This window comes from Aegilops tauschii, chromosome 3, assembly GCF_002575655.3.
Source record: "Aegilops tauschii subsp. strangulata cultivar AL8/78 chromosome 3, Aet v6.0, whole genome shotgun sequence".
Taxonomy (NCBI): domain Eukaryota; kingdom Viridiplantae; phylum Streptophyta; class Magnoliopsida; order Poales; family Poaceae; genus Aegilops; species Aegilops tauschii.
The window spans coordinates 448,843,054-448,869,041 of NC_053037.3; the positions used below are offsets into that span (position 1 = coordinate 448,843,054).

At 43.7% G+C, this 25,988-nt stretch overlaps 3 protein-coding genes and 1 pseudogene across 4 annotated transcripts; 1 reads left to right on the forward strand and 3 right to left on the reverse strand.

Moving 5' to 3' along the window:
* Positions 1-1,668: 1,668 nt before the first annotated feature.
* LOC109765983 (uncharacterized) lies at positions 1,669-6,142 on the reverse strand. Its single transcript, XM_020324753.2, has 8 exons — positions 5,865-6,142; positions 5,695-5,786; positions 5,526-5,600; positions 4,199-4,305; positions 4,056-4,111; positions 3,742-3,892; positions 2,892-3,206; positions 1,669-2,684 (listed from the first exon to the last, which is right to left on the reverse strand). The coding sequence occupies exons 1-8, from the start codon at positions 6,009-6,011 to the stop codon at positions 1,822-1,824; spliced, it is 1,806 nt and encodes a 601-aa protein (XP_020180342.1). The 5' UTR covers positions 6,012-6,142; the 3' UTR covers positions 1,669-1,821.
* An 830-nt stretch (positions 6,143-6,972) lies between these two features.
* LOC109765982 (putative disease resistance protein RGA3) lies at positions 6,973-10,589 on the reverse strand (annotated as a pseudogene).
* Positions 7,996-16,210, forward strand: LOC109765984 (dihydropyrimidinase). Of its 2 annotated transcripts, XM_073510820.1 has the most exons (16): positions 7,996-8,251; positions 11,567-11,770; positions 11,864-12,022; positions 12,106-12,672; positions 12,765-12,935; positions 13,333-13,387; positions 13,478-13,747; positions 13,821-14,032; positions 14,176-14,296; positions 14,577-14,664; positions 14,737-14,815; positions 15,044-15,131; positions 15,224-15,264; positions 15,362-15,414; positions 15,521-15,677; positions 15,761-16,210. In XM_073510820.1, exons 4-16 carry the CDS (start codon positions 12,592-12,594, stop codon positions 15,953-15,955), a joined length of 1,611 nt encoding a protein of 536 aa, XP_073366921.1. In that variant the 5' UTR covers positions 7,996-8,251; positions 11,567-11,770; positions 11,864-12,022; positions 12,106-12,591; the 3' UTR covers positions 15,956-16,210. The 2 variants fall into 2 exon arrangements, with proteins under 2 accessions (XP_073366921.1, XP_073366920.1); XM_073510819.1 differs by having other exon boundaries at positions 11,567-12,672.
* A 365-nt stretch (positions 16,211-16,575) lies between these two features.
* Positions 16,576-22,137, reverse strand: LOC109765985 (transcription factor HBP-1b(c1)). Its single transcript, XM_020324756.4, has 12 exons — positions 21,915-22,137; positions 21,595-21,805; positions 20,504-20,607; positions 20,243-20,316; positions 19,934-20,155; positions 19,269-19,343; positions 19,132-19,191; positions 18,734-18,811; positions 18,591-18,642; positions 17,871-18,142; positions 17,453-17,701; positions 16,576-16,969 (listed from the first exon to the last, which is right to left on the reverse strand). The coding sequence occupies exons 2-12, from the start codon at positions 21,693-21,695 to the stop codon at positions 16,823-16,825; spliced, it is 1,434 nt and encodes a 477-aa protein (XP_020180345.1). The 5' UTR covers positions 21,696-21,805; positions 21,915-22,137; the 3' UTR covers positions 16,576-16,822.
* Positions 22,138-25,988: the final 3,851 nt, after the last annotated feature.

The following is a 25,988-nucleotide window of genomic DNA, read 5'->3' on the forward strand; positions in this document are numbered from 1 at the left end:
GCAAGTGGTAATTTTTTTCCTTGTTTAGATTGATTCTAGTATTTCCATTTTAGGGCTCTTATAGAGTTTTGTTTGTACAAATATATTGTTCTTATTATTTTCTTCATATTTATAGGTGGCTCATGTGCATGCCTGCCTGAGTCATCAACAATGATAAACTTGTGCTCCCTACTATTTTGGATTGTCGCAAGCATAAAAGAGTTAGAGGATTTCAGCCGTATTGGACTTTTCCATAAGATAGGATTAATCTCTTCAGATAGGAGTGCGGTCCCTCGTTTCTATCTTGCAAAACATCTATGAAAGTTCTTGGATTTCTCCATTACATGTGAAAGATGCATTGCAGACGCAACACTAGTGCTAATTGAGATGTTCGACAATAATAACATGAATAAGAAAATAAAGAAGCTTCGCCTATTGTACTGCGAAGGTCACCCAAAGATTGTACCCTCCTTCAATACAAAATCATGTCCAGTGGACAAGAATCAGTTGAAAGCGCAACATATAAGCTGAAAGCATTCAAGTTGTAGTTGAGCAAACCAGATAATGCGACTAGTTGAAAATGGCACAGGGGGAACGTTCAACACAAACATGCCAGAGAAATGTAATAGGTAGTCTATAGCGAAGTCCTGGACCCCCTGCCCGCTAGAATGATACCTTGTTCATATAGTTCAACTGTTGTTCTTCCCATCCTTGATGTCATTGAAGATGAACTGAAGTATAACACAATAGAATAAGGAAATTTTGAGCCTAACAAGATAAAAAAATTGACCGTTATTCTCACCCCGAGAAGCACTTGGATGATGAAGGCACTCTATAACTATCAAGATCGCCACCTGAACATGAGATTTATGATATGCCAGAACTGATCACTGGTCTCAAGGGTACATTACTTACTGCTTTTTTTAGGGGAACGTCGCTGCCAATTTATTAACCAAGTGGCCTGAGCCACAACAATGTTATGAATACAAGGAGGAGGAATCGAAAACCAGGTCTTGCACAATTTATTAAGGCAGCCATCCCTAGCTAGATTATGTGCCGCGCGATTCGCGGAACGCCTAGCCCAACACGCACGAAATTCATCCCGAGAGTCAAGAAGCTTCTTGACATTACTTACTGGTTGGTTGAGTGTGGGAAAAGGTGGCCGAAGAAGAGTTGTTCTCCATGAAGTCAATCATGCGATTTTAATATTATTGGTTAGTTATTCTCCCCTCAGTAGTAAAATGATTTTCTTCTGTAATCGATCAAATGGTAGGTTTTACTCGGGCATGACTTACAAAGCCCTCTTTAATCAGTTTTGCCCAGTTTGCTCATTTTTTACGGGGAAGTTTCATCACAGTTTTGGACAATACAGACCCAATAGAGATTGCTATTTTAAGTACTGGGCACCACAAACACCGCAACAGTAGAGACTGACGAAGAAAGAACAAAAGGTGCTATAGACGTTTAACTTTTCTCGGCGGAGCACACACTAGCCCACAGCACGAGGAGCTGAGTGGCTAGCACGTCTTATATGCGTCACATAGGCTGAAACTGATGGTCCTAGACACAAAGAAGGTCGATGTTCTCCTGGAGAAGACTGTGTTAGATGCTTCACCTATTACCTGTATCCGCCGTGCTTTTTAACTGCTGTTCGTGGAGTGTAGACATGGAATTTTTTTACTCACGACATACTAGTAACGAATAAAATCTCTATTATCCCAAATAATGAAGAAACTGAGCAAAACTGATTAGAGGGTTTTGTCATGCCCAGTAAAAAGCTAACATTTGATCGTTCACAGAAGAAAAATATTTTACTAATGAGGGGAGAATAACTAGCGAATATTACAACAAAATTTTCATGCTTGACTTTATGGAGAGCAACTCTTCTTCGGTCACCTTTTTCCACACGCCACCAACTAGTAATGTACCCCTGAGACCAGAGGTCAGTTCTGGCATATCAGAAATCCCATGTTCAGGTGGCGATCTTGGCATTTCTAGGATACCTTCACCATCCAAATGCTGTTCGGGGTGAGCATAACAGTCAAAAATTTCGATCTCACCATCAGGTTCAAAATCTCCATGTTCTGCTGTATCATGCTTCAGTTCATCATCAATGACATCAAGGACAGGAAGAACAGCAGTTGAACTATATGAACAAGGTATCATTCCTAGCGGACAGGGGGTCCAGGACTTCGCTATAGACCACCCATTACGTTTCTCTGGCATGCTTGTGTTGAGCGTCCCCTGAGTTCCATTTTCAGCTAAATTCACATTATCTGGTTTTCTCAACTGCAACTTGAACGCTTCCAGCTTCTGCGTTGCACTTTCAACCGATTCTTGTCCATTGGACAAGATTCTGGATTCAAGGAGGGTACAATCTTTGGGTGACCTTCGCAGGGACAACAAAGTAAGCTTCCTCAGTTTCTCCTTCACGCTATTATTGCCGGCCATCTCAATCAGCAATAGTGCTGCATCTGCAATGCATCTTTCACCTATAACGGGCAAACTCAAGAACTTCTGCAGAAGTTTTGCAAGACAGAAACGAGGGACCGCGTTCTTGTCCGAAGAGAGTACTCCTATCTCTTGGACAAGTCCAATATGGCCGGAATCCCTTAACTCTTTTATGCTTGTGACAATCCATAGAACCAGGGAGCACAAGTTTTTCATTGTTGACGACTCAGCTGGCAGGCATGCATATGATCCACCTATACATATAACGAAACTAATAAGACCAGTATATCTGTACAAACAAAAGTCTACAGGAGCCCTGAAATGGAAATACTAGCATCAAGTTTGAACAATGAAATAAAACATAGCAAGCCATCAAGTCCAGGATTGTGATGTGAAGCAAATCATAAGGTTGCAGAGATGGTAGAAACGCGAAATTAGGACACCCAACTATCAGGTAGTACCTTTGTGTTCAAGGTCGTTCCTGGCCTCAATCATTTCAATTACTGACTTTAGTAAGCCAAGAAGCACTCTTGGTTCTTTTTCTGATAGTTTTGTTATGATGGTTTTCATATCACCATTTGATATTTGATTCTGAATTTGAACATCAGATGAGTGATTTGCATCCAAACTACCAGCTTGATGTACATCGCTGTTTTCAGAGATTTCTGGGGCATCGAGCTGAAAAAACTCCAAAAGAACAGAGACAGCCTCAGAGGGACATGTATAGTAAAGTCGACGTACATATCTTATGGCATTCAAAATATGTTTTTGGGAACCTGCAATTTAGGAAAAAAACTCAATTAATACTGGGCTATCCTGATCATGAGATACATTGTGCTGACAGACAGTTATAACTATAAATAATTCTGCCATAGCTTGAAGCACTACCCACAGTTTTGTCATAAATATTACAAATAGTTGATATTCATGTAACTATCAGGTGGTGGAAAAGAAATGAACTCGAGTATATTCACAAAGCAGATCAATAGATGGCAGCAAACAGATGACGACAAGAACAGTTATTCCAGCATTAATATATGTAATACTTCTTGGCAGTTCAGATTAATGGAAGATATCAGTAACTCAATGCAGATTTAGTAATCAAGAAAGCATTAGGGGGTGTTTGGTTGGACTTTCTCTCTCTCTCTCTCTCTCTCTCTCTCTCTCTTAGTCTCTTACTGAACACCGAAAAATCTGACGGCAAACCAGAGTAGAGAAAACCTATCTCTGACAACCAATATCCCTGAGAAACAGAACATGCCCGAGTGCCAATCTTAATCAGAGTTCATGCTACAGGATGACGATACTCACGTTTCCTTTTGGAACCTGATTTTGCATTTTCAGAATCTTTTCCCTTCAGGAATTGAGCGGTGTCATGCAATACTGAGCTTAGTTCTAGTCGAACATCAGGAATTGCACTAGTCTGGGAATCCCAGTAGTTACACTTCAACCAATCAAATGCCTGAAAGTAAATCTCAATTTGTTAAAGATGCAGAATCGCTGACAAAACATACCAGCAACTATTAAAATTATATTATTTGATTTAATACCAAAGCCAACATCCAGAGAGAACTAAAATAATTAGCTAGATGTCCTAGAAATGCTTAGCAATCAACTCAGTGTACCTTAATGGCTGCCAAATGTAGCAGTCGCAGAGAGGGGATGCCGCGATGTGAACTCTCTGCATGCATGTGATACATATCTTCATTAGGACTGAAAATTACAATAGTGCAAACTAATCTAGTTGCAATAGACAAAATTTATTAACCATGACGAATGTCAACGAGAATTCGTGGTACTCCAACAGTCTCAGCTAAATCAGATATTGAACGACCAGTTTCCTTGTGCGGACTCTCCATAAAACCATTTACAAGCCTGGGAATAAGATTAAAGAGAAGTAGAAAATAAGTGTTAAGCATATTGCATAAAACTTTTAAACTTAAGCAGCAACAATAGACAATACACTAGGAGCCTATGATAGGTACATCCTAAAAAAACAAGCCTTGTACATAGTCATCGCTGTTGAACTCTTTCCCTGACCAGGCACATTCAGTTCTTAATCTTATTAGAGCTCTACAGTACAGAAGAAAAAATTAATGAAAGCAAGAATTCTCAGTAATGTTGGTATGTGCATCTAGATTGCAGTGTTAGTAACTAATTGTTGGCAACTTGGTCCTAAGTTGGGCACTCTTTCCTCTGAGACATGAGGCTGGTACTGACCATAGCAATGCATAATGCATAACTAACACGAAGACTCCGTTTGACATTGTTTTGGATTATGAATTTATGATAATATTATCTTGCTGAGACGCTTCTAGATACTTGTGTATTTGGATAGCTGTGTACAATCAAGTTGCAAACAGATGGCTCCAAACATATGTGAGGAAAGTGAAACTGCCGGCTTACAAAATTTATCTAACTTGTATGATATGCTAAAGCAACATATTTTTCACAACTTCTCTTTCACAGCAGCTTAATGGGTAAGTGAAGTTCAGGCAGCATCCGCAAACTGAGCCGAAGAATACGATGGAAGTTAACAACATATGATAGTTTTAAAATCAAATAGAAAACTAAAACTTTGGTTGCCACCATGATGGTTGGGTAGATTTTGTGTCGTTTTGGGGTTCATCTAATACAAAAGATCGGTGTTTTGAAGCATGTTCCAGGGAAAAACAAGCAGAGAAACTAGAAAAAGGGACAACAACATATTGACACCAAAGTATGTTCTAGACTTCTAGCAGCCTCTAGTTCAATTGCATCAGCACGACTGTGATTAAGCTCCTAATGATCTGCAGAAATAAACTATGTCCTTCCATCAAAATCTCATATTCAAGAAGAATCACTGGATAACACGAAAATATGAAAACAGCTTTAAGAACATCGACTCACAACTACTAATTTCCCCCCCTAAACTACTTGCACAGCCCACCTCTTTGCACAACAAGATGTGTCAAGCATTCGAACCCACCTGATAAAAGGCGGTGCTTTGCCCTTGGCACTGCGATAACACCGCTGGCCCATTTTCCCTCAAGTAAATCAATAGTACTATTCAATTTCCACACATAAGGCGAAAATAGCACCAGGAATTTCCTCACCTGATGATTGCCATACTGTACAGCAAGGCGAGCATCTCGTCCGACTCCAGCTTATCATCCGAAGGCACTCCATTCCTAGAGGAAAATTTTCTATCACATATATAACTTCGTCCCAAATCCATCCACACGCAAGAGAAAAAGGTTGGAACTATGCATCAAAACAGCATACCGGAAGAAGGGATCCCGCAGCCTTATCTCGAAGAGGGCCGCAGTGACCTCCACGGGGATCGGGAGGCAGCCCCTGCTCCGCCACGCCGCGATCTGCACCAACGAAACAGTCAGAGATTGCTCACCACTCACCTGATAATTTTTGGGGGCCTCGAGGAAGAGGATACCTACCCTGCGAAGAGCGGCGCCAGGGTCGGGGTATGGGGAGAATATGGCGTCGCGGACGAAGCGCCACTCCTCCCAGCTCGACCACGGCACCAGCTTCCGGGCGGTGGAGCGGCCGCCGCCGGCGTCGCCTGCATCTTCCGCCGCCTCCATGGGAGCCGAGCCGAGGCGAGCGGCGAGTCCAAACCCTACTAAACCCACCGGTGGGGTCGCGCCGTTTCGCTCGGGGGAAAAGACGACGACTCGCTGCCAAGGTGGGCCAAGGGTGTGTGTATGGTTCAATGGTTGCGAGCGCCGAGCAGGGTGTTTTCGGCAATTTTCCACGACAGTTGTTGAGGTCTGTCCCCACCCCGCCGCCCACCGTGCGGACGCGGCCGTGGCCAACCTCCGTCCGGTACATGGCCTCGCCGGCGCCCCTCGTCGGAGGAGAGGCCTAAAGGCAACCGCAGCCAGGACGCCCGCGCCGTCGCTCTCTCATCCTGCCGCCGCTCACATTGTCCGCTCCAACCTGCACGACACCAACATGTGAGTACCCTGGCCTAACCCCCATTGCGTGCCAACCAAAATTGCAGTTTCAATTCGTGCGCATGCTGTCAAATCGACATTAAGAATGCTAGATTGCACAACTGGAGAGAAATGGTCACAAAGAGGATTAATTTTAACCAAATTGTTGCTGTAATTTTGGGATAAATTCTTCTTTTTAGGGGCAATTGGGGGATAAATTCTGGTAGCGTGGTCTGGAAACCTTCTACTATAGTGTATCGCGCATGGGCCTCACATGCAACCTCAATTGACCCAAGCAATGATCCAAGCTGATAAACACATATTACACATATTACAGATCTGTAAACAAGATATCTACGACTTCATAACACTACTTCTTTTCATGGTTTGCACTTTCTAGTACACTATTACACCCATGGCCATTAATCACTTTCTAGTAGTTATATAAACTCGAACTGCTTGCTCATGAAAAAATCATCGTCACATCAGTTTAGATATTTAATCACAGTTGCAGCTTGCAACAGAAATTTAACTCTTTATTGAGACTAATATTGGAAATATATATATATGATTGCAGTATCAATGTCATTATGAGAAAATGTGTCACCTTCTATATCTGCTCAAGCACAATAACATCCCCATCAATCTCGATGTCTCTGATGTGAGCTATCTTGACTCGGTCCTGCCCACCTTCTTGGCATCGTTGCTTAATTTTTGGGCATTGATTGATGTAAAGCTCCTTGAGCCCCCTTGGCAGACCTTCTTCTGGCAAGCTTTCAAGCTCACGACAGTTGGAGATATGTAGTGTTTCAAGTGAGGAGACTTCATGCAGACCAGGAGGCAAACACTGGAGGTCATCACAGCGTGATATGTCTAAGAACTGAAGTGTGTGAGGTAAAAGCTCCAGTGGAAAGTTACTGATGTCAGGGTAGTCAGCAATTTGGTAGTCAGAAATTTGAAAATGCTTGAGAAGAGGACAGTATTGTAGGCCATCTAGAAGTACATGTGCTAACAGAGAGCAAGATACTAGACGGATTTCCTCAACTGAAGCGGGAAGCAAGCCTCGCTCCAGGGCTGTCCAAGGTACCAGGCAAGGGCACTCGTAGATGTGCAGGAACTGAAGTGATGTAAGTGGACGGAAACACTCTTCTGGTAGCGAAACAAGCTCTTCACAGTGGGCTACTGTTAGACTCTTGAGGGCTGTCAGATTATGTGAAAGCAAGCCTACACGCAGAGATGTTAGATTCGGGCAACCATTGATGTATAGAAATGTTAGAGAAGACGGACAAGCTTCTTTTTGAAGATCTGGAAGTGACTCAAGTCCAGCTTCATCTATCCTCAGTGTTGTAAGTGTTGGTGGAACAGGGGGTAACTTCTTCAGCTTGGGGCAACTGATGAGACCAAGTTCAGTTAATTGAGGGAACAACTGATCAGCATCATCAAAAATCCACTCTCCCAGCTTCGGCATATCTTCCAACAGAAGCTCTTCTAAAGCTGGAAAACATTTTATTTGCCCAAGTCCTGTGAACTCGTGTCCAATTTGTGTCACCTCAGTTGCTCCTGCTATATTGAGATTTTTAAGGAAAGGAAGTTGGCCTAATGGCGGGAGAACTGTGCATCTGCAGTTGCATATATGGGTGGTTTGCAGATTAGGAAGAAATGAAGAAGCGAGCCAGCTCGGGAACCTCACCCCTGGAAAACCTTTAATCATCAATTCCTTGAGATCGATATGTGGTTGAAGGCCTTCCAGAACTTCGTCTTGCTGATCTGAAGGAGTAAGTTTGCAGTCCTCATCCCATATAAAGTGTAGAGCTCGAAGATGTTCTTTGGTTTTCAACTTCGCACAAATTGCATCTTGTTCATCAGCCACATTGTTGAGGCCACGAATGGTAAGTTTTCCTTGCAGCTGATCCATGTTTCTTAACTCTGTGATGTTGTGTCTGGGGCGTTTCAAGACAACAAATTCTTCTAATTCCTGTAGGCAGATCAAATTTCCAATTCCTGGTATCCTTAACAGTAGCCTTGTGCTTCCCTCTAAGTGGCGCAGATTAGTGAGCTTAGTGATGCCATGTGGCACTTCCCTTAGTGAGCTGCAGTTGTTCAGCTTCAGTATTTGCAAGTTATAGAGCTTGACAATAGATGCTGGTAATGTTTTTATTTCAGTGCTGCTGAGATCTAGGAAGCGAAGTTGTTTCAGATTCCCTATAGACTCTGGTAATTCCTTAAGACCTCTTCCATGCATATCAAGAACTCTAAGGAATTGAAGTTTCATAAAGACACCATCAGGAAACCGAGACATTTTAGAATTGTATCCATGCATGAGAATTAGTGTTCTTAACTTCCTAAACCCATACAGTGGATCAAAATGCTTGGTCCCGGCACCGGTGCATGGAAATGAAAGATGACGGGTCTTTATGGCATTGTCGTATCTTGTCCCATCCTCAAATCGTTCACAGTGTTCCATGGAAACTGATATAGCAAGGTCATGCATTGCATCATGCATCACATAGTTCTCCTTGTAGGGCTGGAAAAAAGACCTGCTTACTAGCTCATTAAAATATGCATTACCAGAATCCTCCAGTATCTTCTTTCTAGATTGCCTGATGAAACCAAGTGCTAGCCAAATCTTAACCAGCTTCTCTTTACTGAATATATAATCTTTTGGATACACGGAACAGAATGCAAAGCACTGCTTCAGATGTGGTGGTAAATGGTTATAGCTTAGCCGCAGAGCTGGCAATATGTTATTTTTGTCTGCTGGTAGCTCCCATATATCACTTCTTAGTATCCCCTTCCACTCCCCTTCATCTGCTTTGCAGAAGAGGAGGCTCCCTAATGCTTTCGATGCGAGAGGCAATCCCTTCAGCTTCTTCACAATTTGCCTTCCTATCACCTCCAGCTGCGGGTATGTGCTGCAGTCACCATCCCTGAATGCATGGCTCTTGAATACAGACCAGCTGTCGTCATCCGATAGTTGCTGTAACTTGTAGGGCTCTAGCCCTCCCATGATTCTGCCAACATTCTCATTGCGCGTTGTAACCACTATCTTGCTTCCAAGCCCTCCTGAAATTAGGGCTGCTCTGTAGCTGAGCCATTTATCATAGTCTTCATTCCAGACATCGTCCAAGACAAGCAAGTACCTCTTGCCCCGCAACACTCTAGAGAGTGTTTCCTGCAGCATGTTCATGTTGGTGCTAGGAAAGGATTGGTCATAGGCAGCAGCCTCGAGAGTTTCTTGTGTCAGTTTTCTCCCGTCAAAGCATTCAGACACATAGATCCAGATCCTCAATTCAAAGTGTTCTTTCACCCTTTCATCATTGTACACCATCTGCATGAGAGTTGTCTTACCAAGCCCCCCCATGCCAACAACTGGAATAACACAAACATTGCAGGAACTGTGCCTATTATCAGATAGCATGAGCCTCACCATTTCCTCTCTGTCTCCCTCCCTGCCAAACAGAGCTGAACTATCCACAAGAGAGCTCGACTGTGGCCTCTCCGGCGTCTCACGCCTGCTCATTTCACCCAACATCTGGAGCCCAATCGTGTCGCGTTCTCTTGCAATTTTATCCAACCTCTCCAATATCCCGCTAATCTTACGCTTTATCCTGTACTGGTACAGATTCCTACGCAGGAAGGAAGAAGGGGAACCGACACTTGCCTTGGTGGAGAGTTTCACCTTCCTCTTCTTCAGATACATAATCTTGGCTGTATACCTGTCGAGCAGATCATCTAGGTCGTATGCGACGTCCTTGAGCTTCGCTAGCCAGCCCCGCACGGACGCGTCTGCCAGCTGCTTCGCCTCGGCGTCGTCGAGGAAGGCCTGTAGCTGAGAGAGAATCTGGGAGAGGCTCTCCAGCTTGCCATGGATGCCCCTGCAAGACTTGAAGTGGTCGAGAAGTGCTTCAGACAATTTCTGGAACAGGGTTTGCATGAAGGCTCCTAAGATTGCCTCTGCTGCCATGGGAGCTTTGTTTCCTTGTTTTTCAGTTGTTTGACTGTGTGAGAAGGCAGAAGGGGAAGAAAGGCTGAAAGGAGTAGACACTGGTGAGGACTGAGGACCATGTGCTTTTGGGGACGTGTTGACTTGGATGGTGCTTGGCCATTTCCATGCATTTTCCTTATCCTGGGCATCAGTAGCAACTAGCAAGTGGTGAATTCTCTTCCATGTGAAACCAAGCCAGAAAGGTCTTCTGAAAATTTCAGTTTGAACTTTGCAAGCGTGTGTCTCTGGTTAACTATGCCTAGTCATGTTAGGTGAAGGTTCTGCTTATGGTCGTGCAGTACAGTTCATGAGACTCATCTTCAACACAAACGATTATTTAAGCAGGAGAAGAACCATCCCCTGGCTTGGAGATATTTAACTGCTCCTTTGGACAGAGAGCCTTTCGTGGTGGATGGTGGATGGTATACGGTGTACCTAACTTCTGGTTTTCACACCTCACTATCGCTGAGTGACAGGACCTAATCATTGTGGTTCCTTTCGAAGTGACACTGAACAAAAATGAAAAATAAGTGGGCAGTTCTATAATTCTAAGGGCCTCTTTTGGTTTGCGAGATTTCAAAAATGCAACACAAGAATAGAAAATACAGAAATTTGGTGTCATGGCATGTTAAATAAATCCTATATGAACTGAAAACACGGGAATATGTAATAAAAATTATTTGGCTGTGCCATAGGAAACGCATGATCTTTTCTAAATGATTAGGTGCGTGCCACATTTCTCAATTTATGCAAATATAAAACATATATAGCCTTCTTTATGCCTTGTGCAAAAATGTGTTCCTTCAATATCTTAGTTGCAGATGCGATTTGTTTAATGGAATGACTGCCATGGATATACATAAAACTTTTCATGGGGATGCTGCTGTTGTTTTACTTTTGGCACTTTCTGCGAAAAATTAAACATTCTGCTGATCAATATTTCTCTCTCTCTCTCTCTCTCTGTTGAGGGAAATCAATGTTTCCTCTAGGCTTCAGGATATGATGCCAGGAGGTGTTAGGGTGTGTTTGGTTCAAGCCCAAGTTTACGTCACCAAAACTTGGCTTGCCCAAGATATGATTCATTATACCAGAACTTTGCTGTTTGATTCAGCTGAAACTTGGCTTAAATAATTTTCATACATAATTATATCAGAGTTGAAGACTATTTGGTATTTCCAAGATATCATCACTATATTAGTAACTTTCTTGTTTGATTCAGGTGAATTTCTGCCTTTATTTGAACTCTGAAGATAGTCGTAACCACCTTTGGTTCTCCAGTCTGAAGAATGTGATGCCTGTGAAGCTACCAACGAAGGGGAGATTGCTGGAGTGTATGCAAAACACACTCCATGAGCTGAGCTGACAAAGAAAGACCTCTTACAGTTATTTGATGAAGTGATGACTGGCTTCTGCTTGGCCTATGGTAGGGATCGATCAAGTGTGCTTTGGGATGGGACCACTCCTGACTTGGCAACATCAGGGATGATCATTGGCATGTTTGGAATCTTTTTGACAGACGGTTCTGCAAATGCCAAGAAGAGCTGCTATTGCGGCGTTTTTTGAGGTTACGCCAAGGTATGGTGCTACTACCAGAAGAAGGATCTTGTCTGGCACCTTTCCGGATCAAGGCGGCCGCGTCGAGGCGACTGAGAAAGTTCTTCAACGGGTGTAGCAGGTTCAGTGTCCGCGTCTCCAGGCATTTTGCTGCCCCCTTGTTGGCTTCATGCTGCTGATTGACTGATTTTATGAGATATGCAGAAGCGCCATGATCCATCTTACTTGCTGGCCTGTATATGATTTTGCTGGTTTAGCTGGCCTTGCAGCACGCAGCATCTCCTGTGCTGCATGTGTCCTGTCTGCCCACTAGCCACCCGATGGATACTCCCTGATAAACATTATTTTCAGAAGTGAACTTGGTCTAAAGCACATGCAGGACTTTGTTCTAGCATGTGGAGAATCAATCCACAGAATCCTCGACTCTCTTACGGCACACCGTGAAAATGACCCTGATGAATCTGCCATTGGTGCCTGGCCTCTGCAAGTCAACAGCCCGTGGGGTGGAGGAGATTATCCGGATAGATCGGGGCGCACCAACCAATCCGGAGCTTTTCTGTTGGACAGATACTCTGCTAACAGAGAGAGAAGCCGTGAAACAAACCAACAAACTAGTACCACTACTACTCTGCTGCGATTTGCGACGAGCGAATCGCGGCTAGCAGGAGTTGGAAAGTGGCGGCCCAAGCCATGGCGACGCCCTGCCGCCTCCGCCTCCTGCTCGTCCTGCTCGCCGCCGTCGCCGTCGCGGCGTCTCACCCGGCACACGAGGTGGGCGCCCCGCTTCTTCTCACGTTTCTTGTTTGATTACGCTGGTTGGTTTTCTTCTTACGCGGTTGGATTTTGGTTGTGCGCGCGTGAAGTTCTGCGCGGCCGCGGGAGGAGGAGGAGGAGGCGCCGGCGGCTGCGGAGGAGGAGGGGACGGCACGAGGATCCTGATCAAGGGCGGGACGGTGGTGAACGCGCACCGGGCGGAGGAGGCAGACGTCTACATCGAGGACGGCGTCGTCGTCGCCGTCCGGCCGAACATCCCGGTGAGTTCTCGCTCTGCGTTTGGGAGATTCGTTCTTTCAGAATCTTGGGATCGGGGAGGCAGAGGTTTGACCTCTGAGACCAAGGAGCCACTCTGCTGCGCACACCTGTACGAGCTACGAGTACGATACCAGTTTGGGTGCTTTGGGATTGCTGCCGCTGCTTATTTTAAGGCGAACTGACACTGCTAGCTCGCCACAAAATCTCACGGTAAACTTGAAAAGTACCGATGGGAATCTGCGGGGACAGTAAACGGTAGATTTAGACTGTTCACCTTATTTTTCTTTCTTTTTTGCTATATTTCCTTTGGCATGAAGTGAAATGCTCTGATGAAATCATGTCCTTCCTTGCTGTCCAACCTAGCCAATTAATTATCTTCTGTTTTCATGTTACATTTAGGTTGGTGACGATAATGTCAGAGTGATTGATGCAACTGGAAAATATGTCATGCCAGGTGATTTCTTGCAATAGTTCTGAATACTACTGATAATTCAGTCGGTACTAGTCTATCATCAGTTCATCAGGCTTCTGCGAAATATCACAGGTGGAATTGACCCGCACACCCACCTGGAGATGGAGTTCATGGGAACTGTAACCATAGATGACTTCTATAGTGGTCATGCCGCAGCACTGGCTGGTGGGACGACAATGCACATCGACTTTGTCATTCCAGTGAACGGGAACTTGACTGCGGGCTTGGAATCCTACAAACACAAAGCAGAAAAGGCTGCTATGGACTATGGATTTCACATGGCCATTACCAAGTGGAATGATGAGGTTTCGAGGGAAATGGAAGTGATGGTCAAGGAACATGGTGGGTGCATACTCTCTTCTGCATTCTTGGACTATTCGGTTCATGACGAAGATCCTCTGTGCCAAATTTTCAGGGATCAATTCTTTCAAGTTCTTCATGGCATATAAAGGTTCCTTGATGGTGACGGACGACCTCCTCCTTCAAGGCTTACAGAAATGCAAGTCTCTTGGTGCACTGGCTATGGTTCATGCAGAGAACGGGGATGCTGTTGCTGAGGGACAGCAGCGGATGATTGACCTTGGGATAACTGGTCCAGAAGGGCATGCTCTCTCAAGACCTCCAGTTGTAATTCCTTTGTCTTGACGGGTTCATGTTTTTTTTGTTGACAAAATTCAAGTCCTTGATGAGATAGCTTTAACATGAAATTTGTGCTTTCCTCTCACAGGAAGGTAGTGATGAGTCAATTAAGTTTCTCTTCTTTTCTGCAGTTGGAAGGCGAGGCAACTTCACGGGCAATTCGATTAGCAAAATTCGTCAATACACCGTTGTATGTTGTTCATGTGATGAGTACTGATGCAATGGAAGAGATTGCCAAGGCTAAAAGAGAAGGTATGGTGCCTGGCCATTTGGTTCAAACAAGTTCCTCATCAATGCAAATTAAGACAGAGTTATTTTATGAACATTTACTTTCAGAACATTGGCTAGTTTCGGCTTTGTACAAAAAAAATCAGGACTGGGTCGGTCCCAGAATAACTTGTTGGGGCTTCAGAACTAAGTGGTCCCACGGGATTGATAATACCCCAAATCTAAGTACTAAGTTGATTTAAATTTTCAACGCGTGTCAAATTGTGAAACAAACTGTAAGTTGATGTCAGCTCAAACTTTGCAGGTCAGAGAGTCATCGGGGAACCTGTGGTATCTGGGCTAGTCCTTGATGATTCTTGGCTTTGGGATCCTGACTTTGCAACTGCTTCAAAGTAAATAGAACACACACAATCAGTATATGTTTATGTAGCTGTGGTTCCTCTTATTTCATATCTTGCTTCTAGGTATGTGATGAGTCCTCCAATCCGGGAAGCAGGGCATAATAAAGCACTTCAAGCTGCTCTTTCATCAGGAATATTACAGGTGACACGCTTGAATCCAGAATCCCACCTTAATTTCCTGAAGTGTGAAGTTGTGGAGTCCTTAAAATAAAGCGCTTCAAGCTGGTGTTTAGCCTCTGCTTGAAGATTGTTCGAGGCGGTAAATTATAAAAGGAATATTATTTTCTGAAAATATTGTTTGTACATTGTCTACTATGGAGACGGAAACATCCCTTGAATAAGCACCAAACTGTTCTTTGTTCCTATGCAGCTTGTGGGAACTGATCATTGCACCTTCAATTCCACTCAGAAAGCTTTCGGTTCTGATGATTTCAGGAAGATTCCCAATGGCGTAAATGGTAAGCCATAGGGCTTGAACAAAGGAAACTGTGTTGTGTCATTGCAAATGGAAGCTGGCTAAGGCATCTCTCTTTTCATTACTTGATCCCAGGTATTGAAGAAAGGATGCATATAATTTGGGATAGCATGGTGGTAAGTTTTGATTTCAAATGTTGTTTTTCGTGATGGGTACTAAGTTGGTTCCATTGCCGGTATTTCTGTTTTCTGACTTCATTCAATATATGTACAGGAGACCGGCAAGATCACAGTCACCGATTATGTGAGAGTGACAAGCACAGAATGGTAGTGCAGAAATTCTATAGCTACATCAAAACAAAATCAGAAAAACAAAACAAGAAGCAAACAGTTTTAAAGTATAATGATGCATACTACTCTCTAATCTTCTCAGTGCCAAGATCTTCAACATATACCCTCGCAAAGGAGCAATCCTCAAGGGATCTGATGCAGACATCATCATCCTGAACCCCAAGAGGAGCTTCGCGATGGGCACGCGCACACACCATTCGAGGTCCGACACGAACGTGTACGAGGGCAGAAAAGGAAAGGTTGGCTCCCCACAACTCACAACTGTTAATCCGACATAATACTCGATATCCAACCTGTGGATGTTTCTGTCTGATTGGTGTAGGGAATGGTAGAGGTGACCATCTCAAGAGGGCGAGTGGTGTGGGAGGATGGCAATCTGAACGCCGTGCCCGGTGCAGGAAGATACGTCAGGACACCGCCTTTCGGCTACTTCTTCGACGGCCTTGACAAGTCGGATGCCGTCTACAGGGCTTCCCTCCGAGCACCTGTACGGCGTGGTGAGGCTGCTGCTGCTTAACTGTGTTCCACGGCTGGTCTCATGGCATCCATGACTGTACCACTATCCTATCTGGTTCAAGAACAAATTGCACCTAAAGGTGAACGCCGTCTGCTCCATGTGTAGCTTCCTTGTACATACAATCTGCCTCGTTTATATCCAAATTCGAATATAGGTGAAACTGTAAAGTTAATTATGCATACAAGGCACTTCATTTTATTTTCTTGCGAACATACAAATCACATTTCTGATTGGGGAAATTGCAAATTCGCTCGAGTTTCGCTGTGTCCTGATGTCAAATAAGTTTGGGAGTCTGGCACAACTTCCAGGATCATAGTTATACCAGAAGCACACGTTATAACAGGCACAGTTATAATTCGGATGATGCATGCCCGCTAAAAAGGGAATGAGGATGATCACACTTCTTTTTGTGAAACAGTTTATCACATACAGTATTAGTGTATGAAGCGTGATCCATGAACTTGGCTTTTCTTCAAAAGAACAGAACTGGTGTAGAGATGTTTATGAATCTGAAAACATGTCACCTCGTCAGGCGGTATGATTTATTTAGGCGATTATACACCACAAGAACATCACATCATAGGATCTCAAATTATTCTGCAAGTATTTACATCCCCATGTTTTCAAAAATGCTACGAACTTGTTCAATAGTTGGTAATTTGATGTCATCTACAGGCAGCAATATCCACTGAACATTCACCGTAAATGTTCCTGACATGATTCTGATCCAAACTGCTCGCCGATACAAGAACATTATGAAGAATCTAGGGAGTAGGGAATACCTGAATTCCTATGGGGCTGGCTAGTACAACACTCAAGATACAGCACCTAATATTATTAATTATCCTATTTATGAATGGATTCAATTTATTCCCGTGGACGGGCCAGCCAAAGTGAACTCAAAGCGCGTAGCCGAGAGAAGTAGTCGCTTATTGCAAGCAGAGCTCGTGCAGATTGGCGAGTGGTTAATATGCGTTGCATCTGCTGAAGGGTTTGCAGACGAAGATTATCAGCCTGCAGATAAGACATTGTAGAACAGTTCATCACCAGTTGAATACAAATTAAATATACATTTTCTATGTTTTCTTGCTATTCCCCCTTATTTGATGATGCATCAGTTCAGGTGAAAAATGTGCAGCTGAAAGCCCGATATATTTACTTTCTTTTGGGACTTCTATTATCTGTCGGTAACATTGGGAAGCTCCTAAATTCATTCTCCAAGATGAAAAAAAAAAAGATGCAACAGAAATGGAACGCGCGGTGAAGGAAGTCATTTAGTAATGAAGTAGAAAAGGGGCAATTCGAGCTGGACTTGATCTGAGTGGTGAGAACACGCACCCCCCACACCCTAGGCTCAGATTATATTCTCCAAAACAAGGATCAGAGCATATTACTGTACAATATTACAATATCCAAATAGTCTGCCCAAAACACCTCATGCAATATGGCAACTAATTAAGCAGAGGAAATAGCAACTGCATGGTTTGCGTAAGTTACCTGTCGGAGGAAGTTTTCTAGGGTGCCAAGTTTTCCCATGGCCATTGCCATCTGCCCCATGTAGCTTGCAACATTACCGGAAGATCCTGCAGGGCCCAGGGATCCAGATGCCAGGGTTTCTGCAAGCGACTGTTGTAGTGCTTCCATCCCTTGAGAAAGAGCATCTTCAGCTTGTTGAGAAGACTGTTGCAGGTTGCATATGCCAGTAAGTTGCTGCTCAGTAAGAGGTTCTAGTTGACCTGCCAGTAACTGCAACAGAAATGTCGGTATTATAGAACTACAGGGAAATATGGTAACTATATATTGACCACTAGTTAGTCATCTTGACATTAAGGGCTGTGGAAAAAAAACACTCACTAAGTTGGGCCCCAGTTAAGGAATTTAATTGTCTGTAACATAAATCATATCAAATTGGTACCTTAAGGAGCTCGGATGATCTGAAGCCACCTAACCACATGAAGCACCTCTCAGCAGGGGTCTTCCACATTCCCGACAGCACATGGAAAACATCTGCTTTGGCTGCTACACCCTTGAGCCTGAAAAATTCATCATACTGCGACATGATGCTATCAACAATTTTCCGAAGATCATCATCACCAGCATGTGCATTGGCTGCAGCCCTCAACTCATTTATATGCTTGTTATGTTCCTCCAACCATCGTGCATACTCCATGTCAAATGCCACAGCTCCTACAAAATCAGAACATTAACATAAAAGGCACTGACAAAATTATGGCACAAAAATCAGGCTTCAACAAAGGCCAAGGATAATGTAAGTAATCTTTACAAGATACAATACTTGTTACTGTCATTGTGTAAGATGATCTGAAGCCACCTAAACTAGAAATCTTTACTCACCAAAGGCCAACAAATCAGTTGATAATTGCATCTTGTGGTTGTATCTAGCTTATTTTATCTACCACATTCTAAGGAGCACCCAAGCAAAGGACAAACAAAAGCCCCATAAAAAATACAGTACACAGTTTAATACTGCTGATACCAATCTACTCCCTCCGTTCGGAATTACTCGTCCAAGAAATGAATGTATCTAGATGTATTTTAGTTGTAGATACATCCATTTTTATCTATTTTTGTGACAAGTAATTCCGAACGGAGGGAGTAATACTTAGAGTATTACCATTTCCACCCGCTGACTGAGACTGATCCCCTGAAGATGAAATGAAGATGCCCTGGAGAAGTATACATTGGTCAAACAAAAGGGATGGATGTTTAACCCAAGAAACTTCCGATGAATCCTGTATGGAACTGTAGAGCATATACCTGTTGACGAGCACGCTGAAGCTCTTGCTCTAGTTGAGTAAGTTTCAATCTGCTACTCTCCAGGTTTTGGATATATGCCTGACAAAGCCAAATGGTGAAATAATGCAAATAGTTCTCCCAAGTGGCTCAGTGGAACATACATAGAAGAAAACGGGGAAATAGGTAGGGTTAAGATGATAACAATAAAGTTTGCCAACCAAATCTACCACTGAAGCAAAATCATGTGTTAGGCCCACAAAGATTGCCTAGCACAAATCCATGCTACAGTAGTTCTAAAGCTTTAGGGTGAAATGATACAGCATACACTGTTTAAACAAACTACCATGCTACCACAGAGTGCGAGCACATCACAAATGGAATCTAGTATGAGTGCACATTTCAAGAATATACAAGCTCACCTTCTTTCTTAAACGGCTTTTCCTAGCAGCTTCACGGTTTTGGGCGAGACGGCGAAGTGACTGTTGGTAACGAAACTTGTCTTTAAACAGTGGATCATCATTTGACCAAAGCATCAGATATGTAGTGTTAACTGTACCTTATGATCCAATTTGTCCCTTGATTTGTCACTAGAATCAGAAGCAGTGGGGGCAGCAAGCTGTCCTTGTTCAAACTGTTAAGCAGATAATCATTAAACCAATATGCTTTGGTATAAGATGATCGCTCATACTAAAACTATAAACATAAATAGAATTAGGAAAAACCCGCTAAAGTATTTGTCAGCAACTGTGTCAATGAGAATTAAATTCAATTAGTTATAGGCAACTAGACTGTCATGTGTGAAGATAATGGTGCTACTACTTGAAATGGCATTAAGATATGATACCATCCTGGATACACATAGGACCTTTTTCCTCTCTCTGACACATATTATTAAGAAGTATGTGGAAATAACACAAATGTCCAAACAGACTCAAACAAAAGGATAGGAAACCAAAAACAGGAACAAGGTATCTAACTAACGCCACCAAAGGACCTTAACACTAACAAATCATTCAAGATCTTAAACCATGTGTACACGTACATAATACTGAAATTTGAAAGACTTTTAGGAAATTCATACGGCTCTTTAATTGCAAGGAAACAAACATTTTGGAAACAAAATTTTGATCTCCAAAACCTGAGAGTATGAAAAGTTCAATATCGAGTGTGCAATCACAATGAGACGGTCTGACAAAAAATTGAGCTGAGAATAGTAGGTACCATTTGGTTCCGCTCATCAATGTCTATATCCAGATCCGTTGATGTATCAGTCCTAGGACTTGTATCAGCCATACTTGACTCTCCCCAGTTATCATTGTTATGAGTTCTTAAAGCTACTAGATTTGGTTGCACTCCCTTTTGCTGTAGTAGTGCCTGAGGATCAACTGCTGTTACTGCTGCTGCTGCCGCCGCTGTAGTAGCTAGATCAGTCGGAGAAATGGACTGCAATTTGGGGTGCAAAAACTGCATCAATTCCTAATGTAGATGGAATAACACTTAATAATTGGGGCTCTGACTTGTCACTGGTACCTTTCCGTAATTTCCAAACTGAAGGGGTTCACTGGTATATGCATGTGTATTTGGCTTCAGATTGAACAAATTATCTGAACATCAGCAAACAAAGGAGAAACCAGTAAGCTTTAGTAATCATGAATATCGATGTGCTACTCACTGAAATCTACATGAATTTGTAAAATCTTCAGAAGCAGAAAAGCACGCAGGGATCCATGATTGAAATGAGTGGAGGAGGGTAAGTTTCTAGGACGACTGACTGAGAAAAGGGCGACATACTTGTGCTGAAATTAGCAAGATCTTCTATTCTGAATCCCGCAGAGTGCGCGAGCGCCCCGAAATCAGCGACTCGGGAAGGCTGCATGATGTTCACATCCGTTGGGCTGCAAGAAATTTTCACCACAGTTAAACAAAGCTCATTTCTTATTCTTGTCTTCCATATCACATACTACATCCTATGCCCATCCCATACTGTCCATTCAGTAATTGCCATGATGCATTCTATATGTTTATTTTATTTTTTCCTTTGGAAGAATCACCCTGCAATTCAATTGCATCGGTCGCAGACTTATGTATCTGCACCAACCATCAAGAGGGACCACTGGAACGTGTGATAAATATATTTGGTTCTGGTCCACAAACGCGTAGCATAGTTTCTTCAAAAAAAAATCTGAAGATCATGACAGACCCCCACCCCACCCCACCCCGCCCCCTACACACACAATGTATTACACTCCTAACACGTAGTACTACTTTGTTCAAATTATTACCCCATGGGTTTAACCCCAAACGTGCATGCCCAACCAGCATGTGTTCTGCCTTTTTCTGAAGATCTGGACCTACCAGAGCACCACTGATTCCCAGAGATCAGTGATGAGCCCCCTGGAGAGTTAATGATGCACGCCCAAACGAATCAATGATACCTCCCCAGGCAGCAGCAGCAGCAGCGAGAGAGAGCGAGGCCTCGCGGCAATCATTGCTCCTTCTTCTCCCTCCCGAGACACACGAGCAGCAGCAACCAAATCCCTGTTACTACTACTACTAGTGCTAGCAAAGCTGCTCCGCCCCTCTAATCATCACGGCACTCGAGCTAAAGGTCGCCACACTTGACACTCCACATCGACAAGAGCTAATCAGAGGGGAAAAGCGGCCCGCTTTTCCTTCCCGTCCTGGAAAGGAGGAGCAATCAGCGGCGCCCCGGCGCCATGATCAATTAAGTAGTCGGCAATCAGGGCTCGTAATCGCAGTGGAGCGCAGGAAAGCGAGTGAGACAACACGGAGACGGAGCATGCAGAAATGAGCGAGCAAGCAAATGGGACAAGGAAGAACTGGAGATGGGGTTGGTCGCGGGTGGCGGCGCGGGGACTTACATGGTGTGCTGAGGAGCCCCGAAGCCCGGCATCGGCCCGCGCGGGTCTCCCGCTGGTGCCGCCGCCGCCGGTCCTCCTCCTCCTCCTCGCCTACTCTCCATCCGCCACCATCAACCGCCGTGCACCCCCGGTGCTGCTTCCTGGCGCATCACCCCGCCTCACCAACCTGCGGAAGAGGAAGAAGCAAGGGATTCTTTCTCCGAAGCCGCCGCTGTCACCAACAGAAGCGAATCAAGAACGGGCAGAGGAAGAAGAACAAGCTTGCTAGGATCTCTGAATGTCCTGACACTCTGATCAGTTGAGCAAGTAGCAGCAGTAACCTGACGGGACGGGGCTGCGAGGTGGTGGTAGTGGCCTCGTGTGGGTGAAGCCGTGAAGGGGGAGGAGGAAATGAGAGGAGGGACGGTGGAAGCTGGGAGAGTCCTCCACCGGCGACAGTGGCACAAGGGAGGGAGGGAGGGGGGAGAGCTTAGCTTAGCGATGCAGCGCCTCGAATTCCGGCCAATATTTTTATGATGGCTTCTTGGTTTTGCGAGTCCCGCTAGAGGAGGAGTGACGTTTGGACCATAGCAATCTCTAGGCGGGAGTCATCCTCTGCCTCTGCACCACAGTGGGCTACTGTGAGGCAGTCAAGCCTCATCACTCACTATGCCTGCCTGCCTGCTTAAGAATTTCCAAATGTATGTAAAATTTGCATGGTCGCTTCAGGGCAACTATTTGAGATACTGTTGAATCATTTGAGGATGATGAGAGGTAAAAAGAAGATGGTTTTACCCCGCAAAAAAGGTGTTTTTTACCTTTTTTTTAAATACTCCCTCTGTTTTATGTGCAAGTCGTCAGGGCTGACATACTATTGAAGAATATATGAAGATAATGATAGGTAAAAAGAAGGCAGGTTTAACCAAAAGTTTGAAATGCTCCTTCTACTTCAAAATACCAAGTGTATTTACGACAAGTTGTTGATACAAAAGCATAACCGTAAACAAGTACCTTAAATATGAAACTGATAACATCAATTTTATGCCTCATGTTACTAGAGTAACTTTTGGTCAAACGTGTGTCCTAATGGAACCGAATAACTAAGTATTTTGAAACGGATGGAGTATGTATACACCGCAAAGGCATGAACCATCACCAACTTGGCATCATAATATGGGTGAGTGGTCAAATTGTAACTTCATTAACGTATCTACGGTGATCACTTCTAGATTGATTAATTTCGAATGGTAGAAATGCAAACTTTTAGCTCACCAGTCCAACTTCTAATTCAGATAAAATCACCAAAAAAAATATCACGGATACGCAAGTTGTGTATCATTCCATTGATAGATAGAAGGTGAAAAGGTTTACAAGGCAAGTTTGTAAAATCACCAATTTAACTCAAATGTATTGCACTCCCTCTGTCCCAACTAATATGGGATAGAGGGAGCACTTGGTGAAACTGGTGGTAGCATGGTTATTCCTTCCACATCTAAAACATTTAGAAGAACAATTCTTCAAGACAAGATAAAACACTAAGTGCAACATGAGTTATGTTTGCTTCTCACATTAGGTTCCGACAAAATGCAACCATGAGCGGGATGAAGCGGTGTAGGTCTAGCATGATGATGAAAAGTACTATGGACTAAGACGATGCTTAGGCCGACTCTAACCGGCTGACGCAAACGGACGCGGATTTGATCCGTTTTTGTCCGTTTGTGTCGGCTTGAGGTGCGGCACCCGGCCTCGTCCGCCCAAATCAGGCAGGTGCGCAATATCACACGCATTACAGATTATGACCCTGGCGCTTTGAAGTTGCGTCTATTTCCTTTCTCTCTGAGAGAAAAAGCAAAAGAATGGGTTCTAGCTTTACCTAGAGGCAGTATAACTTTTTGGGATGATTGCTGCAGCAAATTTTTATCTAAGTTTTGTCCACCTACAAAAATTATGCAACTTTGTTCTCAGATTACAGGTTTCAAGCAGGAAGAACGTGAGCCACTAGCACTTGTGTGGGATCGAATGAAAGAAGCCATAAGGAATTGTCCTAATCATGGAATGGAGGAATGGTTACTCCTTCATATGTTTTATAATGGTTTAAATCCTATGTCAAAAACTATGCTAGATACAGCTGCAGGAGGCAATCATGGAAAGCCCATAGATGATGTCAAGAAGCTACTTGATGACATGCAAGAGAGCCATACCCAATGGCATGTTGAAAGAAGTACCACCAAAAGGGTGAATGCCACTGAGGAAAACAATGCGGATTTGAAGTCAAACTTGATGAACTCATCTCTGTCATGAAAGGTAAAGAGGAGGTAAACGTGAATGCAATCGCTAACGAAGAAGTTAATGATGTGAATTTCGTTGCTCGCAATAACTACAATCCCAACTGGAAAAATAATGGGTATGCTCCTAGACTTTCTTATCGTAATAATAGTGGAGCATCAAACGATTTTAATGGAGCTACCAATAGCAATAGAAATACTCTTGAAGATACTCTGAAATTTTTTATTGCCAGTCAAACTGAGCAGAATGAAAACTTCAAAAATATTTTGAAGAACCATGATAACTTGCTTGGTCAGTTGATAGGTAAGATTGTTGGACTAACAAATGATGTGCATATGCTAGATGGAAGTCCAAGAATATGGAAGCACAAGTGGCTAAATTTGCAGAGAGCCAAACATTGATCCTAGCTAAGTTTGCAGGTAAACCGGCCTCAGCCTCGCCGAGTTCCTTCGAGACACATCTGTCTACATGAATACCAGCTTCTCCAACTGGAGCCAAGGATGAGCTCCTGCCAACCGCCACAATGATCCCGCCGGTTTGGGCTTGCAAAAGCTTAAACTTGCGGGAGGTCACTACCACGTATACATCAAGATGTGGCGGTATTATTTGAATAAATTGTAATGAGGTTGTACTTCAGCTCATTGAGCTTCAAAATACCCGTGTTGGTCTATTCCAACACTTTGCTTTTTATTTGCTTTCATTTTTCTTTTTGCCGTTGTGATTTTTCGTTTGCAAGTTAGTTTTCAAAAACCCAAAAAATCAAAAGTAGAATAAGCTTTTGCTTCGTTCTTTTCTTTTCGCCCCTTGGAGTTCGTTTGCAGTGATATTTTTACACTCCTTTATTGGAAATATGCCCTAGAGAGAATAATAAAGTTGTTGTTATCATATTTCCTTATTCTTGATAAATGTTTATTCTCCATGCTATAATTGTATTGACCGAAAACTCAAATACATGTGTGGATACATAAAAAGACTCCATGTCCCTAGTGATCCTCTACTAGACTAGCTCGTTGATTAAAGATGTACAAGGTTTCCTAATCATGGACATGAGTTTTTATGTAATACCAAGATCACATCATTAGGAGAATGATGTGTTGGACAGACCTAATCATAAGCTTAGCATCTGATTGTATCACTAAGTTTAACTGCTACAACTTTCTTCATGTCAAGTATTTGTTCCTTAGACCATGAGATCGTGCCACTCCCTAATACTGTAAGAATACTTTGTGGGTATCAAACGTCACATCATAACTAGGTGATCATAAAGGTGCTCTATAGATATCTCAGAAAGTATTTTTTGGGTTGCATGGATCGAGACTGAGATTTGTCACTCCGTGTGACGGACAGATATCTCTAGGCCCTCTCGGTAATACGACATCCTAAGTAGCTTGCAAGCATGTGAATAATGTGTTCATCCACGGGGATTTTGTATTATGGAACGAGTAAAGAGACTTGCTGGTAACGAGATTGAACTAGGTATGGCGATACCAACGATTGAATCTCGGGCAAGTAACATATCGCCAGACAAAGGGAATTGTATACGAGATTTTTTGAATCCTCGACATCGTGGTTCAAACTGATAAATATGTTGATTGAATATGTGGGGGTCAGCATGGGCATCTAGGTCCCGCTGCTGATTATTTATCGGAGAGGTGTCTCGGTCAGGACTGCATGTTCTTGAACCCGTAGTGTCACACACTTAACGTTCGGTAACACTAGGGCAGTATTGTGATATTCATAATGATGAGCCCGAAGGTAGTTCGGAGTCCCGGATGGGATCGGGACATCATGAGGAGCTTCGGAATAGTCCGGAGATAAATATTTATATATGGGAAGTGTTTTTCGGGATTTCGAAAAAGTTCAAGAATTTACCGGCATTGTACGGGGGGTTCCGGAAGGGTTCCAGGGGTCCACCAGTGGGCACACCTGCCTTGGAGGGGCCACGTGGACCCTAGGGGGAGCACCAGCCCCAGGTGGGCCAGGCTCCACTCCCCCTAAGGCCCATGCGGCTAGGGGGAACCCCAAGGGAGTGGGGGCTCCACTTGCCTTGGTGGGGGGCAAGATCCCCCCCTTGGTCGTCGTCCCCTAGCCTTGGAGGGGGGGGTCTAGGGCTGTCGTAACCCCCCAAC